Source organism: Semicossyphus pulcher, unplaced genomic scaffold (genome assembly GCF_022749685.1).
Source record: "Semicossyphus pulcher isolate SPU_LCO1_2020_fin unplaced genomic scaffold, fSemPul1.0.p SCAF_21, whole genome shotgun sequence".
NCBI classification, from domain to species: domain Eukaryota; kingdom Metazoa; phylum Chordata; class Actinopteri; order Labriformes; family Labridae; genus Semicossyphus; species Semicossyphus pulcher.
In genome coordinates, this window is record NW_027211695.1 from 20,087,678 (window position 1) to 20,098,389 (window position 10,712).

A 10,712-nucleotide genomic window follows, 5' to 3' on the forward strand; every position below is an offset into this window, starting at 1 on the left:
GTTTCTACCAACGGTTTTATGTACTGGGTATTTATCTTCAGGTTAATGTTGGATGATTTGCATGGAAGCACTCTAAATTTCACGATGAGTCGGATAAAATACCAAGATGGGAAGTAAATTAAAAAATAAAAATAATCATGATAAAAACACTTCACACCCTGCGTTTCAAATTGTATTTATTAGAAATAAAATAAAGTTATTCTTTTAAACGGTTACATTATTAACGCAAAATGTTTGATATGTTTATTATTTTTATCAGTGCAAAAAGATGACAAATTTGACAAAGTTTACAGACATGTTATAACAAAATATCCAGTCATTTACAATAAAACAGAAGGCATACGATTTGGAGTTTTTTTGCCTTTTTTCTTTGATGGGAAAACGACTTTTCTGTGTGTTTCCATGTGAAAATATCTGTATATGAAAGAGTTTAATAATAATAATTACAAATAAATATGAATAAATGAATAAAGTATTCACAAAAAATATTATCTTATGTAAACTACTCAGCTAGTGCTTAATCTATGACAATGATTCATACTCCAGTATGAGATTTAAATTAACTGTTTGTACAGCCTTCGATTAAAAAACAACATTAAGTAAAAAACACAAAAGAGAAGACAGATAAGAAACATTAGTCCCTTAAATTATATTTCCAAAAGGTCAAAGTAGGCAAATGTTTTGATGCCACAAATCCGAAAAGGTCAGTTAGTTGTATTACAGTAACAATTATTTGGTAATATGCACCAAGAAGCCACAATACATTATTAATTTAATTGTACACTTAATACATGATGAATTGTGTGAACTCACGAACAGGGTTGAATATGTTCATCCAAATAAAGAAAGGAGCACAAACACTTCTCCATCCTCCTCCTGCAGTCATCAGCTGTGCTGTAACCCTGGGGTAGAAAGCACATTTAGTTCTACATCTTTTATTCACAGTTGTGACCTCAGTGCATCGATTTCAACATTAACCACTAGAGGGAGCACTTAGCCAGTTTATCATTAATGAAAAGTCAACCAACATGCAGTTACGGGAGTGAGGATTGGTCCCAGGAGTTGCAACCAAAAATATCACATAAAAATATAAATTAAAAAAACTAACTCTGTTTATATTTTCTAAAATTCAAACCTACTTTTTACAGAGCTTTTCTGTAACTAGATTCATGACCTCATATAAACTACACCTTCTTCCTGTTTCATATTAAAGTTTCCTGTTTAAGAAATGTGGCCCAAACACCACCCCGACCACGCAGGTGATCACAAACAGCACCCAGAAGACGACAGCCAGCAGCTGCACACAGAACAGCGTCTTCTTGCTCTGCTGTATGACTTCCTCCTCTCCCATCAGCCCCGGCGCCGTGCCGTACGGCCTGTCCAGGTGCATCTGCTGCACCCGCAGGCTGACTGTGGGCAGGATGATGAAGCGGGTGTCCCTGCTGTCGCCCTCCAGAGACAGCACCACTCTCTGGGTGACGGTGGCCAGGCGAGTTGCCATCGTCACAGGCATGCGGAAGGCGACAGGGGGAAGCCTGGCCAGGATGACGGAGTTGAGGGGTAAGGAGAGGGCGTCCCCGGCCTCCAGAGGGGTGAGGTGGCGGCAGAGTGGGCAGGGGATGGCTGGTGGGCTGCGGGGGTCAGAGGGGTCAGAGGGGCAGAGCTGGATCCTCTGGAGGCACTCGGTGCAAAAAACATGGAGGCACTCGAGCATCCGGGGACATTTGTTGTATTGGTTGTACTCTTGGTAGCAGATGGGGCACTCCACATCCATGGGCTCCCCAGGGGTGTTGCTGGGGACGGGCGCTGCTGCTGCTAAGTCCCCCTGCTGGGAAGCTGGGACAACATCCCCTGTCATGGTTGGAGGGAGGGTATGTGGAGAGTTTGCTTAGGAACTCAGCGATAGAGAATATCTGTAAAGAGAAAACAACTTCTGTAAGACTTCCAGATGCTTTTAAATGTCAGGATCTGCTTCTCCCTGGGATGCTGTTTTCAGTCCTCTACAAAGCAGATTCCACAGGCCATGAGTCATAGCATTCAACCATTAAACCACTAAGACATCCAACGTTTAACTATCCCCCCCCCCAACCTACGCATAATCACCCCGACTCCATGAAGTGCGTGCTGCGCCTGCACACTCAGAGCATGTCCAGGAAGGAGGGGAATAAAAACACAAGAGCTGTTACAGGAAGTAATAAGTCACTGAGAAACACTGTCTGCCTGTGTCGGTGCACGTCCAGTTTTCTCGGATTTGTTTTGTTTCAGTCATTTAAAAGTTGCACTACTCTGATTTAAGAGAATGTAATTCAGTCTTTGAAAAACAGTTGCATCATCACTGGATGTCATTCAACTATGACAGAGCAGCCCTCATGATTCAACTTAGACTGTGAGAAATTTTCGGTTACAGACAGAACGGAGCTTAACAGTTCTTATAGACAGAGACGGTCAACAAGACAGTCAGTGTTGCCAGATTGTTGCCGTGGGCTTTGTGTTGCTCACATTTCATGGCAGTACGTGATCATTTTATTGTGGTTTCGCCACAACGTCAGGAGTGCATTTCCCACTTTGTGTATTTTTGTTACACATCTTTTTGGGTTGCGATAGCACATTTATCTAACATTTAATCTTTGGTTATTTGATGCAGATATGAAGCTTTGTATGCGTTCGACCCGTTTTCTGTTGCTTATGTGGTTTTGGTTTTACACGGGTTTCTGGCAGGGTTATGATTTGAGCTGGTTTTCATTGCATTAGGCTGGTTTTGAGTTGTAATAGGGCTGGAAGCTGTCAATCTGATCTGGCAACACTGAACACAGTATTGACTTGTATCGTGGGAAAAGTAGGATCAAATGTTTTGCTAGTTCAGTCTAGAGTGCCTAAAACTAAGAATATAAACGCTCCGGCTGTTGTGTGTTTTTTAAAGTCTGGTCACTTTCTGGAAGAGCAATGATTAATTGCTGTCTTTGCCCTTAAACTCAAAATCACTTTTGAACTGAGCCCCATGCTAGTTGATTAAATGCTAACTGCTGAGCCTGATGGCGGAAAATGTACATTATTTTAATAAATATGACTTTTTGCTTTCCTGCCAGCTTAGCCTAGCTTAACATAAGACCGTAACAGCTAGCCTGGCTCTCTTTGAAAGTTACAAAATCCAGCTACCAGCAGTAATAAAGCTCACATTGCCCCGTTATACAACATATGTTACAACTGTAAAAAACTGTTCACATAAAGGAATTGTTTAACCTGGTTAATTGATTAGCTTTAGCAGAGCTGATAGGAGGACTTTGCTACCTTTCAGATGGAGCTATGCTAGCTGTTTGCCTATGTTTTCAGTCTATCCTTACCTTAGCCAATTTAGCCAACTGCCAAGACAAAGAACAGAAGCATGTTCAGCAAACTGTAAAAACAAGGGGTTTGCTTTTATGTGGGTTATTTAGTTAGCTTTAGCGGTACTTGCAGGGGGATTTGGCTACCATTTGGACAGAGCTAGCCCAGCTATGTCTTTTTTTTTTTTCTTAGCTAACATAGCTACAAGGAAAAGAACAGGTATTTTCCCCCTCACTATAAAAACTGTAAAAACAAAAAGGAATTGTTTTTTTGAAGGTTAATTAGTTAGCTTTAGCGTGATGGTATCAGGATTTTCCTTTGGACAGAGCTAGTCTAGATGTTTCCCTCTTTCTTCAAGTCAGCTAAGCTAACTTAGCTAACCGCTAAGACCATGAATCAGCGTATTTTCCTCAATCTTTTAAGTTATTGAGATTACTCCACTGATCTGCTTTGCTGTCAGTTTTTACATTTGAAGCTGTGACTTATTATTTATTTATTAGCATTAGATTTTCTTTGCTTTGCTGAAACTTGTTAGTTGTGCCTGTGCGTTGCTCACATGGGACAACTACAAGGCAACCCCAGCTCACTCACGGGGGGATTGTTGCTTAGCAGATGGGGTCTCCTTTGAATTGGTACATGGCAACGTGTAGCCTGAAATCTTTTCTTTCTAAGTCAGTCAAGACTGTAATAGGAGCAAAAAAAATACAACAATAAGCTTCTTGATTTACTCTAAAATTACATTAGACAAAGAAGCATGTTGGAGTCAGCACCAACTTGTTCCTCTGTATAAATAAATGAGCCCTCTTGTATCTATGTAGGCCACCCAGTTCGGTGAGGTTAAACAGAGAGAATTTGGCAGCGATCCATCACAACACACTCAGCAGCAGATTAGAGCGGCACTTACCCGCTGCACACTCCCTTTGATCAGCGCTCACGTTGATGCCCAACTCACACCCGGGTATTTCCCCCTCTCACATATCACACTCTTCCTCGCGTTGGCGCGGATCTCATCCCGGCAGCGTGTCTTCCTCCCTCTTCTGTGCGCACTTGAGCAACTCAAGTTTCTATCTTAGCTGCGTGTCTGAGCCTGGCTCGCTGGCAGCCTCCTGCTATCGCTCCGTCTCACCTGATTCTACTCGTCCTCGTTCCTCCCCATGAGGCATCTGTGTGTGGTTTGCTCAGCATTAATTAAACCCCTGGTGATGTGCAGGTTACCAGGATACATAAGACAGAAAATGACAGATTGGAGCCGCTTGATCCCGACAAGTCTTATTCTACTCCCATATTATGTTATTATGCTTCAGCACAGTCAGCATGTAGGGTCTTTTAAGGCCAAAGAGTGGATAAGAGGATAATAGTGAGAGACAGAACAGTTAAGGTGTGGAAGTTCAAAGCAGGAGAACACGTCTGGTGAATTTTTGAAAGATAAATAAAGTCATATATCTGTTCCATGAAACTAGTTTCTCCTGAACGCACATGCTTCTCGCCAACTCAGATATCTGCAGCTGTAATTGTTTTACTGCGCAACCCATCTGACGAGGAGCAAACAAAACATTGTAAAGCTGACTTTCACTACAAGATCAAAAGCTGACCTTAAGTTTCACTGGAGTGTTTACTTCCCTCCTAAGCTTTATGATAAATGGTGAGGTGAAAGTTTGTGACAGGTTTTAAGCTTTAGGTAACACACACACAGGGATCCTGTACACCTTGAAACTGTTTTTGTTTGCTGAATTGTTTCATCCCAATCTGGCCGCAAAGAGGAATGTTAATGTAGCTGATAGGGACAAAACCAACAGTCCAAAGCTCACCTGAAGCCAACATGATGTCTTTTTAGTCATTGCCGCTTATCTAATGATCACGTAGCAACCGAGACGTCACGCACTAGTTGACTACTATTCTGAAACCTCAAAGTGGAGGGGGTGAAGCTGGGGAGAGAGCGAAACTACATCACTGTCCTGACAGGTAGGTTGCCGTGTTAGATCTGCGACTTGTCAATCATAAGGTGGTCTGGCCCTGAAGCTACCCTACTTTATCTTCTCTTGTACTGTGATTGGGACCATCATTTACCAAACAAATATCATACTATATTTAAGAAGACTTGAAACTAGTGATTTACACCATGAACTCATTAGGAAACTGTTTACTGAGGTAATAACAAGGTGAGAAATAGGGTCACTTTTTAATAGACTTTATATAGGCTGACTTTGTAATCGCCTCCTAGTGGCCATTAGAAAGAATTCAGGTTCAAGGTGTTAGACAATGGCTTCATTTTTCAGCCCTGGAGTTAAAGGGGGGTATTATGCTAATTTCAAGCTCCATATTTCACCCTGTGAAACCTGTGGAGTAGCTTAGCATAATTTACAGTTAAAGAAACTAACCATGTTTCTCACACTGGTGTTCTGTACAGGCCCTCACACAGCCTGAAACGACTCAGGCCATGTCCACACGGAGACGGAGCCGACTTCGTTTTGAAAAAGTTTCCCGTAAACACAGCGCCGTCTCAGGAAATGTTTGCGTCCCCATGATACCGCTGAAACACTGTAATATATACAACCGGCCTGTGGGTGGCGCTGTAACGCAGCCACACAAATACGACAAACCGGAGTGTAACAACAAAGAAGAAACACAAGCAGAAGACGATGGTGGTGGTGGGGTTAGCTCATGCGCGACGTACGGAGGCGGCGCGATTCAAGAAAGATCCGTATAGGCTGTACACACGGAAACGCCAGGGTGGCGTTTAGGGATTTATCCACTCTGGGAGGCGGTTTCAAAAATTAGCGTATACGGGCTCATGAAACGCCGGTTCCGTGTGGACGAAACAACCATAAGACAAAAAACTTTGGCGTTTACTCCTAAACCCGTCTCTCCTGGCCTCAGTCAGCTCTGTCCCTTTAAGAAACCCCGCCCCTACATGCCCGCTTTCTTCTGATTGGCCAGCTCTTGGAAGCTTGCTGTGTGACAGTGTGAAAAAAACAGTGTGAAACCTGGCGTTCACAGCAGCCTGCAGACGGAGCTGAGGAGCCTGGGGATTACTCCAACATACTTTTACCTACAGATCTGAAACTTCACCCACGTTTAGTCTGGACATCCAACATCGTAACATTACATATGTCTTAAAATGTGAAACAGCATAATAACCCCTCTTTAACGTCCAATTCTTTTTTACAACAGGTTTGTAGCTACAGTTTAAAAACATTTTACAGATATATTTTATTCTTCATACAGTTTTAAAAACCTATGTATGCAATTCCTTTCTTCTACTGACAATTCGGTTCAAAAGTCCAGTGCTGCTGGAGTCAAAAGCGGGAAGGCCTACAAAGAATGAACAAAAGACAATTCACATAAACACACAAACACACACACACACAAACACACGATGAGAGTGAGAGAACTTGTTATTGTTGGCCAAGATTTCTACGGAAATCACCATGAAAGGAGCTGGGCCGTGACAACAAGAGGGTTGTTTGGGAATTACCAAAGAGACAGGCTGACGTCACATCAAACACAAAAACACACACACACCTTGGAGTGAAACTGAGGGCGGGAGGTTGGACTTCTGACATAAGCACAAGTTAGATTGTGAAGGGGAAATCATTAAAGGAAGAAGGGGTAGTCTCAGACCGTACGAAGTTCGAGGGCAGAGTAAAATAATAAGGGCACCAGCTGCTTTAGGAGGGGCAACAGACACCACGCTGTGTTTCTCCATTTTAAGGAAACTCACTTGGGTTTTTCCCCTGGAGGTCCTCTTATCATGTTTCCTCCACTGAGGGGCATCATGGACGGGAAGCAACCATGGTTTCTCCACTGGGAGGAGAGGGCACAATATCACATCTATCCCAGTGAAGGGTACGGTTTATTTGTCGGATGGGCGGTCTGAAGGGCACATGATCATATTTTCACCACTGATGCACCTTGTAGGACACTTTACCACGCTTTTCCACTGAAAGGGCAACCTAAAGGCACACTATCATGTTTTCTCTTCTGTAAGGGCACGCCGGAGGGCACGTTATCAAAATGTCTCCACTCAAAGAGCATCCTGGAGGGTAATTTATCATGTTTGCTCCACTGGACGGACACCGTGGAGGGCAAATTGTCTTCCACTGGGGGACACCAGGAAGACTTTATCACATTTTCTAGGCGGCGTGTTGTTGTGTTTTCTCCATTGGAAGAGAACCCCAAAAGGAGAACTGAATACCCCACCACCTAAATTAGCGCGCTTACGCGGGTTTTTCAGACCCGGGAAAACCTGCTAATAAAAACTCTTTTCAAATTGCCAGTGAAGTACACTCCTTTCTCTCTTTTATGCTGCGTCACCATCTGACGTCACAAACGCGCCAGAAACAGGGCTAGTAAACAGTAAGCACTTAGTTACTCATTTAGTCTATTTATCAAACTCGGCGTATCAAATTTGGGTTTTGTGTTCCCATCATTGCCGATCGGATGAGGCGATAATTACCCGGGTCTACTGCAGAGTCCTTTGACCCGGGTCTGAATGCCGATTGTAACCTTTCCCACTAAACAAAAATACTGCAGGGTTTTGACCAGTGGGAAAGGGGCTTTAATCTGTTTGCCCACTGAAAGGACACCCTTGAGGGTAAATTAGCATATTTTCACCACCATTAGTGCACCGGGGCGGGCATGTTATCATATTTCCTCCACAGGAAGGGCGTCCTGAAAAACACTTTCTCTAGGGCAGCCAAAAGGGCACTTTTACTAGCTGTGTTATTGTCAAACAGGGGCCAACTGAGTCCACCAGTAAATATATGACAGCTTTATTGTGACCTAGAATACATTTTTACTGTAGGCTATATAGTAGGCTATATACTGTAGTATACCTTATATAGCTTTTGGGGGATCTTCTCAAGGGCATCACCCAAGTCCCAATCTAACACCGCGGTCAATCAGCATAAGCTTTTTTGTCTAGAACATCTGGCTGTATATCCTGTGTAAACAATGAATGTGTGACTATGTAGATAGTCAAGACCAACAGGTGTTTATGTGTCATGTAATGTTAGTCAATAACCTTAGATTGCATAACGTGTATTTTCAGCGTGGTGACTCATCTTGATTTGGCTCAAATCTACAACGGTCCTCCCACGCACTTCCTCACACCCTGAGGTATAAGTCTGGGCGGCTCGCTGACTCCTCTCACTTCATTCAAACATCGAGGTAAATCACTGACAGTAACAAACAGCAAGATGTATTCAGAGCTTGAGTGCGGAATTTGTTACCGGACTTACAACGCAGGTCGACGGTGTCCCCGGGAGCTCCACTGCAAACACAGCTTCTGTGAGAGCTGCCTGCTGGCCCTTTCACGACCCCTCCAGGGGGGGCCCGATGATGAAGCACGTCTGGGAGCTGACATCGTCTGCCCGCTGTGTCGACACACCACATCGATCCCCGGAGAGAGGAGACTCAGAGACGAGCTGAGGCTGGATGAGTGTGTCCTGGAGCGGCTGATATCTGAGGGAGTCCTCGAGAGAGAAGACGAGGACGATCAGGAGGAAGAGGAAGACCGGGCGTATGACGCTTGTGACGACAACGAGGAGGGGACGCTACCCGAGACGTTAGCCGAAGAGAGCGAGTCCTCCCCGGGCTCCAGAGGCAGAAGGTTTCGGCGGTCCTGTTGTAAAATTTGGAGGAAGATTAGCGGGAAGAATTCACGGCAAAGTAAGTAGTTTGACAAGTTTTCATGTTGTCCGATAAGTAAAAAGACCTTAAGTGAGAGGGACAAGCGAGAGTTCTAAAAGTGAACAGTTTTTGAATGGGGTTTGGTGGTGGTCACCACAATAACAGTATGCTATCAATATGAGCTATCGAGGGCTATTTGTGATTTTAGCTCCAGGTTTAATCTTTTAGTATCAAAAATAATTTTCCGAAACTTTACAGAGAGTTTTATTTTAACAGTTGTGGATAAATATATTTTCTAATGTGTCGTGTGTTTTTGTTTCCACAGACTGTATGACCAACGACGACTTGAGGAACCTCGCCTTGATGTCCTGCTACATGTTTTAAGGAGTCTACAGCTTCGAATAACCTGTATAATGTGAACTATATTTATCTTCAATGGCTCTTATATGCAACATGGACTTGGTGAAGATGGCTATGATGATGCAACCTTGCCCACAAACACATGGACAATTACTTTTTCAATTGAAATGTACATTTTCTTGTTGCTTATTTCAATGATGACCACTATGTAACTGTGAAAAAAGGAAAAAACTATAAGTGACCTGTTAATGCAGATATTTATTATTTTTACCACCGTATTTATTTAGTTTTTTATGTAAAATATTATAGTATAAAATATATATATATATAAATAAATGAGCTCTGGTCTCAACTCACTTTGAAACTTTCTTTGGATACATGCTGAAGTTGTGATGGGAGTATGCGTGAGTCACGAAGAATTGGAAACAAGCTTTAGCCTGTGTGTGTGTGTGTGTGTGTGTGTGTGTGTGTGTGTGTGCAACAATACAGCTTACATTACACATTACATTTAGTCTAGGCCAAACTAAAAGCTGAATTTGCAAAGTAAAAGCCAAGGATGAGGCAAAAGTACCCTTGTATTCAGAGAATATTAAAAATAGACATTGTCAAGAATTCAACAGGAAAAGGGCAAAAAAAGAAGAAGTAAGAAAACTTCCCTTCACAGACAGCTCCAGGAAGTTGTTCACTTGAGTCCCAGGTGATCAGCATTTCCTCCAATCACACTCACAACCAGCAGCAGAGGTCAGAGCTCAGTGACTCATTTGTTTGACACGTAAAACACATGGACTGACATCACTACTGCGGATATTTCAAGACATTTCTTTGACAGTCATAGAGGACTGGGAGGAAGCTGTCCATCATGTTTGAAAAGTTAGCCCTCTACTCAAGGTAACTATCACATCTTACAGCCTTTTAGCACATTACCCTCATACTTGAAAGGGTTGGAGATTACCTTTACTGAAAGTCTTACAATTTAAAAAAAACTCCAGTGAGCGTTTTCTTTCTCCCTCTGCAGACTCTTTGTGCTGGTCTGTGCAGCTGTCATGTCGTTTATCATGTGTTCAGATGCTGCAAGAGGTGAGCGCAAGCAGGCCATTGTCTGCCCGGCCAATACTGCAGTGTGTGCAGTTTTAGTGAGCTACTTCTCATCGTAATGTGTCTCTGAATAGGTTTGTTTCCTTAAAGGTACAGCTGATTGTTTTTACATTTAAGATAAGGGCGTCTTTTACAGCTTGAAAAGTCAGTGTTGTTCTTGGTAATGTAACAAAAAATGTTACAAGATTTATGTTACATCAGTTTTAGGCCACATTGAACTAAAATGATATCATTCAAATTGGGATTACACAATGAAAGTGACACTAAAGTTACAGACGTATAAAAGCAATAACACACGAGAG

At 42.8% G+C, this 10,712-nt stretch overlaps 2 protein-coding genes across 2 annotated transcripts; one reads left to right on the forward strand and one right to left on the reverse strand.

Annotated features, from left to right (window-relative positions):
- Positions 1–215: 215 nt before the first annotated feature.
- Positions 216–2,077, reverse strand: LOC138600979 (RING finger protein 222). The gene has a single exon (XM_069672545.1). The coding sequence runs from the start codon at positions 1,856–1,858 to the stop codon at positions 1,208–1,210; it is 651 nt and encodes a 216-aa protein (XP_069528646.1). The 5' UTR covers positions 1,859–2,077; the 3' UTR covers positions 216–1,207.
- Positions 2,078–8,467: 6,390 nt separating this feature from the next.
- Positions 8,468–9,648, forward strand: LOC138600969 (RING finger protein 227). The gene is made up of 2 exons (XM_069672536.1): positions 8,468–8,994; positions 9,281–9,648. The coding sequence occupies exons 1-2, from the start codon at positions 8,523–8,525 to the stop codon at positions 9,337–9,339; spliced, it is 531 nt and encodes a 176-aa protein (XP_069528637.1). The 5' UTR covers positions 8,468–8,522; the 3' UTR covers positions 9,340–9,648.
- The last annotated feature ends 1,064 nt before the right edge of the window (positions 9,649–10,712 follow it).